The sequence below is a fragment of the Parasteatoda tepidariorum genome, chromosome 1 (genome assembly GCF_982258835.1).
Source record: "Parasteatoda tepidariorum strain Cologne lab strain chromosome 1, Ptep-v5.0, whole genome shotgun sequence".
NCBI lineage: Eukaryota > Metazoa > Arthropoda > Arachnida > Araneae > Theridiidae > Parasteatoda > Parasteatoda tepidariorum.
The window spans coordinates 129,383,607-129,403,819 of record NC_141755.1 but is presented as its reverse complement, the minus strand read 5'-3'; the positions used below and the strand labels follow the sequence as shown (position 1 = coordinate 129,403,819).

Below are 20,213 nucleotides of genomic sequence, written 5' to 3'. Positions count from 1 at the left end.
AAATGTGGCAAAATAAATTGCAACACTTAATGAAGTTTCCATTCTTATTCTACTTCAAAATCCACATTTCATTACTTTTTAGTCAAAGGATACATATTTACACCCCAAGTTGATTAAATTATTGAATAACTGAGTCAGCTCTTTAAATATAAGAACTAAAGCTTATTTTTAGCTAATTCGCAAAGTTCTCTATCAAGAATAACTTTTTGGTAATAAAACTAGTATTTGATCAGAAAATTATCAGTTTATTTAGGGGAAGTCATAAGATTACAGTTGGTTCAAAACTATACGTCAAAAATGTGAAGGCAGCTAGAGGTGACCTAAATAAACTGATTTTGTATAGGAATGTACAATATATGCTCAAATGCAGTGTTAAAAGTGCTAGCATGTAATGCAGTATTACTCCCAAGTAATTGAAAAACAAGTTAGATAAAAGATTTATTAACAGTTCCTAATATTAACAGATTTATTAACAGTTCCTAATATTAACAGATTTATTAACAGTTCCTAATAGCTTGCAACCAGTCTACAATCAAATTATAGAATTACTTAATAGAGCGAGTATCAACAAGATTCAAAGAAGTGGCGCATGAATTGGTGTTCATTAGCAAAAACAGTCAGCACATTTTCAGTGGCAACCAGATCTTTAGATGTTTCAAGACTATTGATTGTACAGGTTACTTGTTTTATATTTGACCCCACATGAAGAAATACAAGCATGTCAAATGTGGAGAATGCGGTGGCCAGTTCAGGAACGTGAGAAGAAATATATAAAAAGCAAGCAGCAATGATATTTTTATCTGCATCAAAAATTAGGATTAGAGCGCATGAAGCATAAACTAAAAGCTAAATAATGTATTCATATTTAAAACATACCCGATTGCGAAACTATCCAAAAGGAGCGCAAGAAAAAGATCAACGGAAATATTATTATTCAATTAAGAAATCATCAAGGTGCTTAATGAAGTGGAAATAGATGCAGAAATTGTTTAACAGTGACTATAAGGCTTCTAAAATGTAAAACTATCATTTAATTTAAAGAAAAGAGCTTTGAAGTAAACTAAATAAAAGATTTAAAAAAAGTTAATTTTATGTAAAATAAAAATTTATTTATTCAAGTGTAAACTATCAGCAAAAATAAAATAAACTTTATGCATAAAATTTACATTTCCTTGAATCTCTTACAGATTGAAAATTGTCATCAAATCCGAGGAAATTAACTCCAATGAATTTTTCCTATGATTTATCTTGGTGATAAGAATTTGTGTGACACCTCAAAATTTTGGCACGTCTAAAAAGATACTTGTATAAGGAATGGGGCAAAATATTAGGTAAACTGCACCATGCATACATATAAAATTCAGTGACCTGCATACAACTCTGCATTAAATGCAAAGGTCTTCACTTTGAAAATTTGTTATTATATTACAGGCAATAAAGTTTTCAAACTCATTTGAAACTCTGGTACTGATATTTTTCTAAGCTTTAAAGTTGTAGAGCATGCGTGTCAGCTTATCTCTTATAACTCTGTAATTTTAAACTATGCACAAATTTTCAAACAAACCATGGAGTGAGGGATATTTGTGTTGCAGTATGCCACTTATTGTAAGTTTTTAAGACTAATTTCGTATAATTTATAATAAATATCTTCCACGTTATTATGTACATCATGACAATCAGCCACAAAATGTCAAGATATGAACTAAAGTGATCTTCAAGAACACAGAAACAGATTCCTGTGGCTAAATATTATATTAAAACTATTAGTCTAGTAAAAATAGCATGTAGTCTAGTACTCTAACAAAAAGAATACAAACTTTACTCACTTAACTATTCTTTTACTCTAGTTACATCAGAAAAAGAATAAGGTAAACTACTAAGAAAACAAAGACAAAAAAAACAAAAACACAATTCAATGACATCTTGATAACCACATGCTTGAGAACTAAATAATAGATATGAAGATCTATCACCAGATCATAGTTTAGAGACCCACAGAAAACTCAAACAATAGTTACAAAAAAATTCATTAAAACTCAGAAGGATATCAAAATAATTTACTCACATGAGCGGGTATATAAATATCATAGACAGCACCAGAATCCAAATCTACAGCATGAAAATCTTCAGTAGAACCGCACACTTATTTGAGCCAAACACCCTCTTCAATCGTCATATCTATTAGAGCAGGCCGGTGAGCTAAGTCTGCAAAAGACTTGAAGGCCATAAATTTGTGATACGGTATTGGTGCTTCCATGCTTTCTTTCAAGGCGATCACAAGGAACTTTATTCTTTCAAATTCGACTGGAAAAAAATTATAAAAACAGTCACTCTTTGGTATAGTAGTGATATATTACTCATAAAGTTCTTAAAATTATAAAATAAAGAAATCAAATACTGGTAAGAACTGAACTCTTAATTAGAATTAATCATCATTACAATGCTGTGATAAGTAGTCTAAGGAAAAACCTACTAACAGGTTTATAAATAATATTTGTTATGCTTTGAAATGGTTTAAGATTAAGATTAATCGTTTAAGATTACACATATTAGAATTGATGTAAATATAAAATTCAAAATAAAGTTTTAAATATTAACATCACTAAACAAAGAAATCATACTTCTGTTAAAAGAAGACACTTTTCAAGAATTTATAACTGTGTGAGTCATTAAAATGAATAGTCTAAATATAAACACTGCAAGCTGTTTTTTTTAAGCAAAAAACACAGTGGTACCTCGTTAATGTGAAAATGCTTAACATAATTTTTTAACAGGGTGCTTAGCCAGATTTTTTAACAAAAAATAAGTACCTTTTATATACTTTTTAAGCATTCTAATTAGGATCTGTGCAGTAATAAAAATATTTTTTTTCTATTGTTTAAGGTTCTTACTTTATAAACATAATAAAATTCAAAAGAATCAAAATTAATTTAAAAAATTCAAAATCATCATAATAAAATTCACAAACAATAAAATTCAAGAAAATTTTTGAAAAAATTACGCAATCAAGGTAAAGTAACTAGTTTCTGATAAATATTGCAGAGAAAAATTTGAAAATCGTGCTTTTTTTTGTAATTTAGAACGAGAATCGACAAGGCATAAGAAAAACCTCATTTTAAAATATAGAAAATTATGCACTTTTTACAAACCCGAAGTAAAAAAAACCCCACCTTTAAGGGTGTTTAAAAAACGCAAACAAAAAAATAAGCAACTTTAAGCACTTTTTAAAAATGCTACGCACCCTGTTTAACATGAACTAATTTTTTATTTCCTGCTTAATTGATTACGTACATAATACTTTAAAGTACTTTTAACATGAAATATCTTTTAAGGCAGGGGTCGGCAACCTGTTTGTCCTTAAGGGCGCAATACTAAATTTTAAAATCACCGAGGGCGCATATTTTACAGATAATCAACAGGTATAAATAGGCATTAAAAAAACAGATTTTTATAACTTTATTTTGTTGGTGTCATACATAATGATACATATAATTCAGTGTGAAACTTGGGTGTCCATATTTTCAGCTAATTTCTCATAATTGGGGATATATTTAGAGTTCCCGGTCCTTAAACAATTATCTAAATGTCAGTCATTAAGCTTTGTTCGGTATTTTGATTTCAAATATTTCATATTTGAGAACAAAGACTCGCAATTGTATGTTGTTGCACAATATGAATACATTTTTAGCGCACATTTCCTTAAAATAGGATACCTATTTCATCGACTGAGTTCCAAAACATTTTATCATTACTATGCGCTTTTAAAATAATATCACTTTGCAAGTTTATTATTTCTAATTCTAGGTCTTTGATATTATGAAGCTCGAAATACACTGAGACTATTTCAAGGACATCATCTTCAGTAACATTGAATGGATTTATGAAAAATTTTAGAACGGGTTCTAATGCTGCAAAATCTTCAAATCTAGAAGAAAACTCTTCTATTAGCTTATCTATAATTTCTAAATATGATGTAGCAGTAAAATTTTCATTATTCAAATTTAAACTCTAAACAGTATATTTTATATTTGGGAAATGTGATAATGATTTTTTCAATAGATGGGATTTCAACAACACTAACATGCATTAGAATGCATTTACTGCACTAATCATGTCAGCGATATGCTGATTTTTCTCTTGCATTTTTAAATTTAATTCATTCAACTTTGCCGTTATATCTGTCAGAAATCCGAGGTCGATTAGCCAATCCTTATTTTCCAATTGCTCGTAAAATTCGCCTCTTGATTCAATAAATTCCTTTATTTGTGGCAAAAGCATGATAAACCGCTCAAGTATTTTACCTCTGCTCAGCCACCTCACTTCAGTATGTAAAAGAAGATCTGTGAACTGAACGTCCTCATCTTCTAAAAGTAATTTAAACAATCTGTGTTGCATAGCTCCCGATCTTATGGAATTAATAATTTTTGTTACTATCCCAAATACGGGTTGAAAACCGATTGTTTTTGCGCATAACATTTCCTGATGTATGAGGCAATGATAAGAAATAAATTTCGGGAATAAGGAATCCTGTCTACATAAGGCAATAAATCCTTTTTTCTTACCAGTCATCGCTGGTGTCCTGTCTGTTGTAATTGACAATAACTTTTGTACAGGTAATTTAACGTCTGTTATATACTTTTTAAAAGTAGAAAAGATATCTTCTCCTCTGGTGCTTCCCTTTTATGGCAGAACTTTAAGGAATTCTTCTTTTGTAAAATCAGAAAATACCATCTTCACGCAAATTGCTAATTGTGATATATTTGTCACGTCTGTCGATTCATCCATCTGTAGCGAAAAGAAAATACAATTTTCCATATAATTTGCTAATTCTGCCTCCAAATTCTCCGCAATTACTTCAATTCTTCTAGTAACAGTTCGTGCTGATAATTGCAACGTATTTATAGCTGAAACTATTTCCTTTTTATTTCTAAATTCTTCAAAAAGTGAATCAGCAGCTTCTACCATGGCTTCTTTCACTAATTCTCCATCTGTAAATGGTTCTTTATTCTTAGCTAGCAAATGCGATATTTTATATGACGCGATCATTGCTGCTTTATGTTGTTGCAGTGGTTTAGTAAAAAAACTTTGCTGGTTAGTTATTGAAGATTTTAAAGAAATAATTTTTTTTCTTCTAATTTCAGAGTTCATTGGATAGTCAGTATCAAAATTGGTATGAACAGTCTTAGAATGTCGTTCAACATTACTTTTCTTGAGAATCGCAACACTATTATTACACAACAAACGAATACACTTCCCTTTGTAATCAACGAAACAATATAGATGTTCCCATTCATCGTTAAAATAATATGTTCTTTTTCATTTACATTTATCCATGAAGGGTGTTAAAAAACAAAAAACTAGAACTATAACAACTCTATTTTAAAAAGAAACACAACGTTATTAAACTTAACAACGTTTATTATTTAAAACATAACGAAAGCATAGCAAAGAAGCGTTATACCAAAGATAAACAAACACAAGCTCAAACATAAAAGCAAACTGAAACTAAAACAGCACGTTACAATACAGTCACAGTTAACCTAGCTGATGCGTCAGAAACTACATCAGTGGCGAAACTAGATCACCCATCCAAACTAGGTCATTGTTTAATTTGTTAATGATTTACACATAATAAGCTTAAAAGTATATTTGGTGACCGTTAATAATAAAAAATAAATGAAATCAAATAAAAATTAATTACATTGATTAAAATCAAAAGCTGAATCATAAAACATGCATTAAAAGCTATTTCAGTTTCCCTATAAGCTAATAAAAAATAATTCATTAATAACTAAAATATAACTTTAAGGAATATATAAAAAAGAATTCTGAACTTGAATATGGGTTAAACTGATAATACACTAGCTAATACTCACTCCATCAGTTCTTAATATTTTGCTCCTCAGCCATGAGAGGTAATATACGCGTACTCAACATTTTTCGCCAGACACTGTGACAAAAATATTTTGGCCATCTAGGACTTCCATTTGCCGAAATTTTCTCCTCAATATTAACTGGTACACCTTACCTTGACCACTACGGTCAAGAAGCATGAGTCTATTCTCTGTACCAATCAGTAGATTTACTCCTAAGTAACAACAGTTTATATTAAAAAAACAATAAAATAAATTTTAGCTACAAAATTAAGTTCAAAAAGAAATTAATATAAAAAATTATAATTCCAAGCAACAGTGTGATAAAATATTGCTATCAGCAATGTAAAAATTCCACCTGATGCTTAAGTCACAGTTAGTAGCACAAACAAATAAATAAGTAAATTACACAATGCAATGAGTTTAAACCAGCTTTTAATCTATTTTAATAAATGTTAACCTGATTTAATTCCAATTAATATCAGCAAATTACAAATTAATTTTTTTCTACAAAATAATTTATAATTTTATTATGCCATATTAAAAATTTAATGTCCTTTTTCGTTACCCCCCGAGAAAACTTAGAAGGATACACAATAAAACATTTAAACATCGTGTTGCAATAATAATGAGTGATAATTTATTAATAAATTAATAACGTAAGGTTTACTGTTTACTTTTCACACTAAAAATAAACACCATTATTAAAAAAAATATTTCACTATTGAATGCTTGACTTTCAAACAAATGGCATGTTTTTACAGTTTTTTATTTATTTATTTTGATTTCTTTTGCGAGTAGCAGAAACGATCATCGCCTGGTGAATTACCTTGAAAAGGCAAGATCCGCTGTTTGAAGTGAAATTATTTAGTTGTAAGTGAACTCATTTATTTAAGAAGGTTGAAAAAACAATCATATTTTAAAATAACAATTTAATTTGATAACTATTAATGAAAATAATAATGAAATTATTAACGAAGATAAACTCATAAAATCTATATGAAAAATATCAATGGTTAAAAGCCTAGTTTTTAAAATATACAAAAAAATGCCATCCAAAAATTTTTAAAACAATTATAGTCTTTTTCTTTGTAAAAAAGCCAGCAGTTAAAATATGCAAGTACATACAAACGTAAGTCAATATAAAGGGCTATAATGTATTCAGTCTTGTTCTAAATGTATCACGTTTTTTTTAAAAAAACTCACACCTAATTTTATCACTAATCTAGCACTAAAACTAAATCAGGTAATTTGGATATAAACTTTTGATGTTTGAGAAAAAGGATTTTGTTTTCAAAAGGAAATGAACACATTATGAGGAGTGAAATAAGAACTAATAAGCACTTTATAGGAACCCTGTAACAGAATTTAGGTTTCAGGAATAATATTTACATAATTTACTTTGCTAAATAATCGCGTATCAAAAAAGAGACAGAGAAAATATTTTTAAAAAAGTGCTCGATTCTCACTCCATAAGGCAGCACATAGAATATCAGAGTTGAATCGTGCTTTCTTATTTCTGGAGTGTCATCAGATGACTCGCGCGATGTTGGTGTAACATTGTCACTAACATGGCTCTCTCTCCTTGGAGATGGAAAGGGACCAGTACCATCACCAAACCCAAATGTGAGAAAAGAGCGCTGTTTGAGTTGTAGTTGAGGAGGGGCCTTTTCAACAGCTTGCCTATACTGTTACATAAAAGAATAAAGTTATTCAATTAAAAAAATAAAACTAAGAGGTCAACAGACAATAAAGCAATATAAAAAGCAAGCATCAAGAAACTATAAATATTAATTCATGCTGTATTATTTAAAATTAGCACAACAAACAAAGCCAATACTTATTTTAAAAAAAGTGGTGATTTTATTTTAACATTTAGTGCAATTGCAATAACATATAAAAAAATTTTTAACACTTATTTCCTGATATATCTGCAATGAAAATTAAGATACTTTTATTATACTGATTTCTTTAGAATATTTAAAGCGAAAGTCAAATTTATACATAAGTAATATTACTTTTCATTTCAGTTAAAATAAAAACTAAATATTTTCAACAAAAGTTATGTAATGAATGTATATGTAGTTACATATGTTATAGTGAATGCTAAAAACTTGGTAATTTCTCTTTCCAATAACATAACTAATTACTATTAAAAAAGATAACCATACACAAAAATTTTAATGAGACTTAAAACTAGAATATTATATTATGTTGTTCCATTTAAAATATGTTATTTATAAATTCTAAAAGCAAACAAACAAAATTATCATAATTCCTACTTAAAAAGCATAACTCTCTCAAACTCTCTCTAGAAACACATAAAATTTAAGCGAATATTTTATTTAAAAAAAAAAATCACATATTAATAGCACATGTGGGTATATTTTCTGATAATTAACTTTAAAAATTATTAATGTTTCAGTCACTAGAATATCTTACTTAAAATATATATTGAATGAACCAGTTATACAAGTCACAATAGGAAAAACGAATTTCTTAATTCTAACTAATATTTTGCAGGGGTGACATTAAAGAAATGGGGAAACAGAAGGAAAAAAAAAATATTATGCTTTAAAAACAAATAAGAATATTTTAAGTGCAATAAATGTATCAAGTAACAAATCAACTAGATGTTTCCAGGGGTCTGTCCAGACATTTTGTAAAAGGTTCGTTTTTGTAAAATTGTGAAAAAATTAATCGTAATTTGTGAATAAAAAATAAACGTTAAGTCACATTCTTTCAACCAGGGTCCTGCTTTTATGAATTTGTGCAAATAGGGTCCTGTTATTGCAAAAATCCTTTACAGTGAGTTTTTAAATTGTAAATGGATACAAGATTATGCTCAACACTGTAAAATAATAATAAAAACAAATTAAATTTTCAAAAATAAACAGCTATTGCTGCTACTAAATTAGAAATGCAACACACAAATATTTGGTATTTAGTCTATACTTAGTTCCTTTGCATTTGTCTTTCTCCCCCCCTCCCCGCTTCCTGGGAAAGGTTCATTCGATTAGCAAAACAATAATGAAGATAAACAAATCTGTGAAGGGTCCACTTTTAAGTTAAAATATTTTGTTAAGGGTTTGTTAATGGACCCAAATTTCTTCTAAATAGACCTTAATTTTTGAAACCAATGCCATACAGTGTGCTTATTCACAGCACTACCCCCTGACACTTGACATATTCGGAGTTTTCATGCAGCTAGTGATAAGCAGTGTATGGTGTACCTGCTTTTATAACAACCAATATTCCTACTCTGAACCGACAGGATTTTTGTCCACTTTACACACCAATTTACTTTTCACTCAATGGCAAAGAAAAGACAGCAAGAACTTTATTAGTTACCATATATATATTATATTAAATATTAACTCATGCATGCATTTTAAAGTTTAAAATATATACACACTTAAATATAGTAATATAGTTAACAATTATGTTTAAATTGAGATTATAGTTCAAAATTAACTCTTACTTTAATTTAAAAAATCTGTGTTAAAATATAAATTTTAGTCAGTAATTTTATAAAAAGAGTTTTCAGAAGAACTTTTGTTTATTATACTATAACCAATACTTAAAGTTTATTTATATACACTGGTTATTTTAGATAATAGTGCATAATAATGGTGAAAATTTTGTTTTATATAATTTGAATTCTTAACTGTAACAAAAGAGGAATTTTTCAATACACTTTTTTTCATAAGTTTAGCTATTTAAAATATCAATATTAATGTTATACCAATACATAAAAGCAATTCTTAAGGTTTTTGATAGCTTTCACTGTGATGGTTTCACACACAGTTATCTTAAAAAGCTAAAAGTGTAAAAAAAAAAAAAAAAAACTTGTTCACAATAATTAAGTCTTACTACAATTTTAGTAACACAACAGTTATAAAAATCACAAGTAATACCTCATCTGATATTGTTGAGTCTTGAAGCCTATGCTGTGGTGAAGACTGATGATCAGACGTGTTCGAAGCATGCTGCTGCAAGAGGTCAGGTACAACACCCATAGAACGTGCTAGCGGTCATCCCTATATTACCAGGAGAGCTTTGAGTCCAGGACCTCAATCACAGCCACCGCTTGATGAACTCCAATCCGTTCGCTCCCTATCACTGCAAATAACAAAAGAGCTTTAGTTTTCAGAACTAAACACAATTAAAAAGGAGAGAAAATTTAAAATCTCTGGAATTTAAAGTATAGCAGATATGCTTCTAGTCAGCTACACGTTTATGCAGATTTTGTTGCTATTACAAGAGTAATACTGTTTTACTACAGTGTGTTCCATAATTCAAGCAGGAAATAATTTTGATTGAAAACACAAGTTTTAAACCAAAAATTGTGATTTAAAAAAAAAAAAAACAACAAAAAAACAACCTAGAATTGCATGTGTGATAGCGCATATGAAATTGCATGTGAACCATCCGGGGCAATCCCTTGATTACATCCGATTTGCTATTTTAATAATCCTCTATCAACCCCTCATTTTTTATGAGCCGTCCCTTCGCTCTTTTCTCTTAGATATGCCAGATATCCTCCACAATATGAGGAGCCACAATCGCAAACCATATAAAAGTTTAACATTTTTAAAAACACAAAGTAGCCTTCGAATTTTATTTCAATTGAAAATAAAGTAAAGTAAAAATAATTGATGGTTTTTGCAATAATTTTTTTCACAGGGGTCCATTGAAAAAGGGTCCATTATACCAAAAAGGTTAAGAAACACTGGTTTAGAATGAACATTGCAAACTTAATATCTTAGCATGAAAGTTACAAAACAAAGAATTAAAGATAAAATTTCTATTAAAAATAGCAATCGGAATTCTGAGAAATAACAATGCTCAGAACATTTCAGATGAACAAAATTTAAGTATTACACAATAAACGCAAATTTATTAAGAAAATAAATAAATAAAAGATCAAGGTCCTTGAATATTAACCACTGTCTTAAGCTACTTAATGAATTATTTAAATTTTTATCTCTTATATTAATAATTTCTACCTTAGTAAATTTCTTGTTTACTTTGTTACAGAATAACAAATTACTTATTTATCACTTCAAAAGAAAGGAGAACATTTATAATAAATTTGAAACTAAAACTAGCTCAAAAATAAAAAGTGCAGAATCCACCTAAAAAAAAACAAAAATCCATAATTTTTTCGATCTGATGATATCCATATACAATTTTTGTACACATACCTTTTACTACAGACTCTTCCTTAAAAGTAATCAAACAGTAAGTATGACGTTTTAAATTAAAACGGCTACTCGAAATAATAATATATTAAATTTAATAATAAATTGAAAACGCTTAAAACTAATTTCGTTGGACTTAATTGACGTGGTTACATAATTGCATAAACATGCAAATTAATTAAATTCATTGGGGCAATAATAATTCAACTTTAACAATTCATCCACAAGGAACATCTAGCAGAACAGACACAAGGGCTATCACACCAGTTACGATTCATTCAAAAGGCGTATTCAACAGAACAAATAACAGAACTTCCACACAAATTAACATTAACAGGGCGATTACAATTAAGTTAAATTGATTCATTCAGAAGGCACATTCAACAGATCAAGCAAAAGAAACAGTCAAATGATATGCAAATATGTAACTATGTCAACGCATGTAAAGAATTTAGCGCCAAAAACAATATTATTTATATAAAAATTACAATAAATGTCGCCAACATGCCTAAATACTCGAGTATGCGACCTTTCATTAGTCAACCAACAATACACGTAGCCGTGAATTTAAAAAAGATTGTGTACCCTGAAATAGGTAGATACTATTTTTAAAAAAAATGCATTTCTATTTTAATTGAATTCTTTAATTTAAAAATCCAAACTAATAGCAAATTTAAATGGTAAAAATAAAGTATTGGTTTAGAACCAATTTCCAAAGTTTGTGCGAAAATATTTACGCTTTTAGCTTACTTGTTTTCTATGACGTTTTTAGTTTTCCTTGGAATTCAAATTTTATAAGGGGTAAGATAAAAGCGCGCAGCAACCTATTAAGTAAACATCTTGAAAGGGAGCAGAAATAAGAATAAATAGCTTTAGTGTAGAGGTTGCTGGTCGAATCCTTTTACCCTGGATTTTATTCCAAATATTCCTATTTCCTGGTATATATATGTCCCGCAGTGGTTCCCAGGCAGATCACTGAAGTCAAATGTTCGAATATAACACCAATTTTCCTAAACAACTCGTAGACAATTTTGACTGAAATAAAATTATCGCCGATTTCCAGAAAAATATTAGTTGCTAAAAAATTACCTTTGATTATCTTCCTGGATCAAGTATTGAGAGAAATTTGCTTTCGTAGAGAACTCTTTGGTGCAACTATCCCACATTTGCGTAACATGGAGAGGAAAACCACGAAAACTTATTTCGGTTAGCCTGACGGCAAGGGGACTTTAACCCATGATTCGTCTACCACTGAGGATATTTCACATCAGCACTGTGGATGGTGAGAGCCGGGTGCGGAATTCGTATCGACCAGCAATTGTATCCTACCAGGTTTACCTGATCGGGAGGCGAGCTCTCTATCCCCTGAGCCACCACGGCTCAATACTATCATTTTTATTTTATGATCGTCGTTGAACAGCTGACCTAATTCTGGGTTTCGATTACCAATGTTCAATTCTGTATCCTTGTAATTTTGATCACATTCTAGAAAACAAGGGAGCTCCTGGATCAGTACCCCCAGAGTTTTTGATTTGTAATGGGAACATGGAGGACTTTGTGACCTGACAGATTTAACGGGCATCAGTCACTATTTACTACACGGGGAGTCATCGGCCGGCGATCTCTTCGACATGGGCCCAGTATCCTACGAACTAGGCTATCCTAGCCCTCTCTTGTAATTTTTTTTATATCCGATTTTGGGTCCTCTCTTGTAGTTAAAATTGGCGATTCAAGGTCACTGTCACTTTCTTCGTCGCTATGGTAACAATGTGACTGCCAACAATGCCACTATTTTTTTTCAAGCCGCAATTAATGAATATCTATAACTCATAACTGTATATTATTATAATTACGGGGGTGGGGGAAAGTGAGATATGCGGATACTGTGGTGAAGTGTACAATCACCGCATTATGTTGTTCGGGCAGAATATCGAAAAGACGATATTTCATTTATGAAAACCAATGTTATCATTTGGGATGTGAGCGAAAACTCTTATCTGGATGAACTGCATAACTGTCACTACATTAAAAAAAATGAAATAATTAAAGTTTGTACAGACGAACCTCGCTATAGTGAGCGTTCAAAGGACAGAAATTTCGGTTCACTATAACCGGGACTTCTCTATAACCATTCCGCAAACGATTTTAACTAATGGTTCCAAACCCCCCCCCCTTTTATTACGCATTATTTAAATTATTGACACATAGAACGAAATACAAAAATGACTGAAAAATAATACGTCTTGCGTGCAAAAATTTTTTTTAGTTATCTTTAGTTGATGAGCAATTCTCAATATCGCGAATATTGAAACACTTCCCGACTCTCCGATAATTTTTCTAGAATTTATGTTATTCCGCTTTTTATTAAACCTGTCTAACCAGCCATTCGAGCACTTGAAAGTAATCTCACCCAATCGCTTAGCAAATTCATCGGCTTTGACTTGAATCACTTGTGGCCAGACCAGGGGCCCCCATCAGGGGGGAAGGTTTGCGCACGATGCGCCCACTTAAAGCTTGGGGGGGGGGAGGAATTTTTACTCTAAATAAAACGAATAGTTTTTTTTTGGGGGGGGGGGGGGAATTCAGAATTTGCCCAATAATGCACCCAAAAGCTTGGGGGGGGATGGGGGCCACTGGGCCAGACATTGGAAGAGGGCGGCTTCTTTGAATGCTGAACCCATTCAATAATGAAGCACACAAGAAAAAATGCATATTGCTACATTCCATGCTATAGATGGTTTTTAAAAATCGGTATATGTATTTGTTTTGAGGTAGACATTTCAAAATTATTGCGAAAAAATGAAGAAAATAAGATGAAAAAAAGTACATACTATCCAAATTCTCTTCTGTCTTTGGTTCACTATATCTACAAAAAATAACATTATACGTGTGCAGCAAGGCAGGGAACGAACATTTCGTTCACTTTATCCGGGAATTCACTATAAACCGTGTTCACTATAGCGAGGTTTGACTGTATTCTCAACTTGGTGGTTCATGATATTATTGAATTCACGAACGCTGATTTAAATAATAGCAATTCTTCATTTTTTCTTTTTAAATATAATCTCCAGCTTGCTAGATTGCTTCTCATTATGTTTTTATTTAAATATTATTTTTTGAAAAAAATAAAATAAATTTTTTTTTGTTTTTTTTTTTGAGAAATAAAACTTATATTTAAGAACTATCGCATTTTGTGAATTTGCATTTATAATTGTTGATAAAAATTTATTAATAATTTTAGCGTAGAAAAATAAACGAAACACTAATTCGTATCTCTGAAGCAATAAATTTGTGAATCAATCATAGACACAATGAATGAGCAAATTTATGAAACAGAGAATTAATAAAGTCGTCAATCAATGATTATCAGCGATTCAATAAATTAGCAAACTTTTGACTTAATGAATTGATAAATAAGAGAATGCATGTATCAACAATCGATTCATCAGAGACTTAATCATCGAATGCGTGATTTAACAGGTGAGTGAATTATTGAATCGATAAATATGTAAACGAAAATGAAAGAGAATCAACACATTACTGAATCAATAAATGCGACTAATACTGAATCAATTACTGAATGCGACTAAGAGTTCAATCGACTAGAAGTTCAAAGAATCACTGATTACTGATTCGCTTCTCATTGATTCATTTTTTCTTTAATACTCTAATTCAGTAATTCGCTGTTTCATTTTCCTACTAATAATTTAATTCATCTTTTCTTGCTTTCATCCCCTGACTGATAATCAGATGCATTCAATTTTGGTTTATTTCACTTTATCCGTTTTTTAATATGGTAATTTATTTTTGATACATCGATTAACTGTTTTTTTTTTTTCAATTTAATGATTCATTATCCACTGACTCGTTCATTTATTAATTTGCTCATTCATGGATTTGAAGATTCTTGAATTTCATTCTTAGCCTTATTCTATACTTATTTGGACATTTTATTATACTTATTTCATTTTTTACTGTTATGTGTGCACTAAATGCGAAAATACGGATAACTATTACAATCTAATAAGTAACTACGAGTATATAAATAAATTTCAGATGTTTATGATAAAGATAAATAATCAAATTTAAAGAAAAAAAGGAAACTCTGGTTAGTAAGCTTGTTTAACTGAAATTCTGTAGTTTCATATTACATTCAGAAAACATTTCTGACTCTTACTAAAATAAGTAAACCGTTTCTAATCTTGATTTCTCTTCGTTTCTAATAAGTACAGAAGTAAATTAATGAAAGAAAAAAATAATAACTAATTTAAGCCAATCCAACACTAAAATTCCACAATATAATTGTATTTTCCACCATATATGAGAGTCTTTCAAATGAAACCTGGTCAATGCGTCTAACTTTGCATTAGACGTCATGGGGAGCCACGTAACTGCGTGTATGGCTGCACCATCTATTGGTAGAGAGGCTGACGTATGAGCAACGTTTGAGGTTGCATAGCGACAGTGTGGTTGCACGTCGAAGAGAAGGTGGTCATGCAAGTTATCGTCCACTACGGAACATGCAGGCGAGTAAGCAGGAGCAACGAGTTTCGGTGGGAAACGCTGGAACATCCACCGTACTGTCCAGACCTTTCACCGTGCGTCTTTCATGTTTTTGGATCTCTGAAACAAGCTATTCAAGGATATCTTTTCAAAATGGACGACGAGGTGTGTGACTGGGTCCAGGCCTGGATCCGACAGCAGCCTACTAGCTTCTTCTAAGATGTAATAGACCAGCTAGTGTCGCAATGGGATGAATGTGTGCTAACAGTTTTGGCGACTATTTTTGAGTATGTGTACTATGTATAAGTACATTTGTGAGTTAATAAAATTGTTCCCGTTACTTTACACTAATGACCGGGTTTCATTTGAATGTCCCTTATATACATAACATAACCAAGAACATAAACCAACATTGAAAGGAAAATGATTTTAAAAAATATTCAGTAAAACGTCATCACATTAAAAAAAAATAATTTTAATACATTTTTACAACTCTTTTTACAAGAACTTTTACTTTATCCTCATCGTGATGCCGCAAATTGCCTCATCTTTAAATACTCTTCATATTATTTTATGTATAACACACAGAAAGAATTGTCCTTTGTTATCATCTATGAAAAATATATATTCTTATCTGAAAAATAATATACTAGCTTCTTTAATACTTTATAAAGGTTTGTAGAAATTAAATTTCTTCCCTTCTAAATCCTCCTTCGTAGAGCTACTTTCTTTTACTGCATTCCATTTGTATAAATACATTTATTGAAGAATTTAATGAATAATAAATAAATAAATTTATAATCGAACATTTACCTGAATCCTGACAGACAGGAAGCAGCCATCTTCTTCATAAAATTCATTTCTACAAATATTATAGATAATGCATTATAATAACTATAAATACAACTTTATTATGATTAAATAAACTAAAACGGAAAGATATTTGATTAAAAAAACTTCATTCTCTTCAGAAAATATATAGACTGAAAATAACAGTCGACATGTTTCAGAAATAGGCTTCTATTTTCAAGGCTTGTTATTTAACCCTACGAAATTTGTTACTTTACAGAATTTACTTTGCCGTTTTTTTTTTGCAGCTTGTTATAAAATTGCTTCGATCCTCTCCAGTTTTGGTTCATTTTGAGGTTTGATAGGTCTCTAAAACATTCCATCAGTTTTGATTATAGTTGAAGGCACATTCCTTGCAGTACAACCTTGACTACATTCCTTGCTGTACAAACGCTTTAAAACTTGATTGAAAGTACTCGACAGACATTATCAGGAATATGAGAAATCATCAATTGCTGCCTCATGAACCCGATGCGTCGTCGCTTTCCAATGAAGTAAAACGAGTTTGAATCCAAGCGATATCGGAATTCTTCACCCAGCTGGCACCGACCACAGTGCTAACTTAGAGTATCTTCAGTGATAGACGGTTCGTGGGTTAGAGTCCCTTTGCCATCGGGCTAACCGTGGTAGTTTTTCTAAAGTAAATTTGGAATTAGTTCCATCAATGAGTCCTACATTAAAGCGAATTCCTCCCAATATTTTATCCCGCAGTTCCCGTGTCTTCGAGACGAGGGATAAAATTACAACTCTATGGAGTAGAAAATTAGTAGTCGTAAATGAAAATTGGGTCAGCTGTTCAACGATGATTATAAAACAAAATTGTCGCACATAAGCCGTGAGGGCTGAGAGGATAGAGTGCTCGACTCAAAATGAGGTGATTCGAATACCAGCGAGGGCCAGTCGATACGCATCCGGCTCACACAAACCACAGCGCTGAAGTGAAATACCCTCAGTGGTAGACGGATCATGGGTTAGAGTCCCCTAGCAGTCAGGCTAATCGTGAGAGGTTTTCGTGGTTTTCCACTCTGTAACTCAAATGTGAGTTAATTTCAACAAAACGTCCCCCACGAAGGATCCAGGAGTTTCCTTTCTTTCTGGATTGGGTTCAAAAGTACAAGGCTACTTATATATTAGAAGTACACCTTAAGAATGTTTTTCCCTTAAAATAATAAAAGCTAATTTTGTGAATTGAAGGCACAATTTGAATAGTAGTAAAATCATCGTTAATGATACTGCTTCCTAGAGGTATATTACTTACTTATCAACGAAACACTGAGTTTAATTCAAGAAGATTTTCACTATAATTCTTTTTTTTTTCTGGTTTATCCATTCAATAATTATTTTTTCTGTCTACAATATTATGAATTCTTATTTATCATTATTTTTTAATATTACTTATTGCTTGAATTACCCGATTTTTTTAAAAATTTCTTTTGTAAAAACAATTTCAGATTACAAATAGTACTAACTTAAATAGGAATTTGATTCACTGCACTTTTTTTGTATGTTTTTAGTTACTAGATATAACTTAATTAACTTATTCGTTATTTAGTTTATTTAGCTAATAGCTTTAACAATGGTATTTATTAGTGATGATTATAAATATTAAAGAGTTAGACTTATAATGAATTCTCCATAAAGCATTAGTTTTGTACAACTCTACGACGTTTATTATATAGAAGTTAAATATCTTCAGAAATTTATAAAATTCTCAATTCCAGAAAATTCAGAACTCTTTGTTTGATCAAATTAAAACAAAACTATCTTCATCGATTTGAGAGAAAAATTTATCATAAAAAAGTAAATTTGTCTGAAAAATAATAAAGTTAAAAAAATATCAAAAACATGTTATTTTAATTTTTTTTTCTAGAGTTGAAAAATTAAGTAAAAAGATATGAATATTGAACTCTGTGAAATAATTGAAATTTTATTTCCTATTTTTCCTTAGCGAACGAAGAAAGAAGAAGCACTTTGCCTAAACTCGAAAAATATACTTGACAAATCTAGTTTTCGTTTTTTTTTTAAACGTTAAACCTAATTTCATTTAAAAATTCATCTAAAATCAACTACTGAATTAAAATGTTCACAAAAGAAAGAAAAAGAAACTGCCATACTGACCCAAAACATGCATGGTGGAGCTAACCCTCATTTGCGGTACATGGAGAGGAAGACCATGAGAACCTCCCAAGGTTTGCCTGACGGAAAGGGGACTCTAACCCATGATACGTCTACCACAGAGGATATTTTACGTAAGCACTGTGGTCGGTGCAATCCGGATGCGGAATTCGTATCGACTGGGATTCGAACCCAAAATACTACTTAGCAAATCCCAAATCTACACCCCAAAAAAGCAATAAGCATCCCATTCTTTTCCATTCCATCAACATACATAAACAAAACCCCAGAGCTCAGTTATTCATCAGCGATATTCTGTCAAAAAAGCCAAAAACGTGCAGATATTTTCATGCTTAATTAAACCAGATAGAATAGTAATAAATCAGAACATTGAATGTCAACGTCTGTGAGACATTAAACGAAACTTCAACAGCCATTATGAAAATGTAAATAAAACTTTCCAAATTGAAATCACGTGTGCTTGACTATGGGCTACTGGATTTAAAAAGGCTCGTCTCATGTTGTTCACTTCATTTATATGAGGATTTCATAGAAATAAAAACTAAAATCAAATTTATAGAAATTATATTTATAGTCATGATTGGATTTTTATACTTTAATCGAAATTTCCAAGCAAGGTGCTTTAGAGATTATTCTATTTAAATTACGAAAAACCGTTGCAGAAAAAGAGTAAATTTAAACTTCTTGTATGAGTTTACCTAAACATATTACATACCTAAATATTCCAAGGAATTTATTGGTGAATATATTGGAATTAAGAAAATTATTACAAATGAAACTTTTTATTCATTTTCATTATCTTTTTTTAATTAACTTAGGGGAATAAATTTGGTTGCATTGAAACAAACCACTGAAATCAAACATTACGATGAAACAGTTCTACAAGCTTTTTTCCTGTAAGAAGTGATAAAAATGCGAGGTCAGTTTAAAAGTTTGCCTTCCGCAATTCCATTTTCCCACTCCTTTGAGAAACGTATTCATTGTAGTTTCTTTTAAGCTTTCCCATTATTTCAACTGTTTTCAATTCTGGAATTTCACAATTGAAGTGAAAATTCACGATTTAAATGCAATCTCATTTAAGACTTTTATTAAAATTTTTTGTAGAAACGCATACCAACTATCCTAGTTTAAATGTAAAAAAAAAAACTTTATTTAGTTGCTTCACAATGGCCAACATTCTAGGAAAAATAACCACAATTTTGATCCTATACAGAAAAGACGACTCTCTTTTTGATAGCCTATATTTGAAGTCGAGCACTTTAGGGTAGAACAGTGCGCCCTCTGTACCTTCGCAAGCTGATCTACTGAATCGCGTCTGTAAGAAGCTTATGAAAAGGCGAAATTTACCTTCACTTTTTTAACGTAAAAAATTAGATACTTACTTCGAGATCTTTTTCTTCTTCGAAGAAAAGTGGATCTCAGAGTACTAATAAAAAAGTGGACCTCAAATATTTCATAGCTTCTAATATAAATTTGATTCAACTAAAATTCATATGTTATTTCTTTTCGACTCTTCAACGTCTAAATACATTAATATCTAAATTTCGGATTTTATGAAGATTGCGAAAATTCCAAACAGAAAATAAGTGGGGCTTAAAAAAAAATTAAATTTAGGAAACTGTAAGAAAGATATGTTAAGTTTTGATAC

General features: G+C 30.6%; 1 protein-coding gene across 15 annotated transcripts in view; it reads right to left on the bottom strand.

The window, feature by feature from the left end:
• LOC147816935 (uncharacterized) overlaps positions 1–20,213 on the bottom strand; it is a 266,782-nt gene that overhangs the window by 29,295 nt on the left and 217,274 nt on the right. For 3 of the 15 annotated variants that reach the window (XM_087152933.1, XM_087152918.1, XM_087152922.1), the window contains exons 1-5: positions 11,081–11,802; positions 9,791–9,995; positions 7,343–7,561; positions 5,877–6,088; positions 2,066–2,304 (exon numbers count right to left, since the gene is read on the bottom strand). In XM_087152933.1, the coding sequence (XP_087009059.1) occupies positions 6,083–6,088; positions 7,343–7,561; positions 9,791–9,892 (327 nt within the window). In that variant the 5' untranslated portion in view covers positions 9,893–9,995; positions 11,081–11,802 and the 3' untranslated portion in view covers positions 2,066–2,304; positions 5,877–6,082. The other 12 variants (XM_087152938.1, XM_087152942.1, XM_087152932.1 and 9 more) reach the window with 11 other exon arrangements.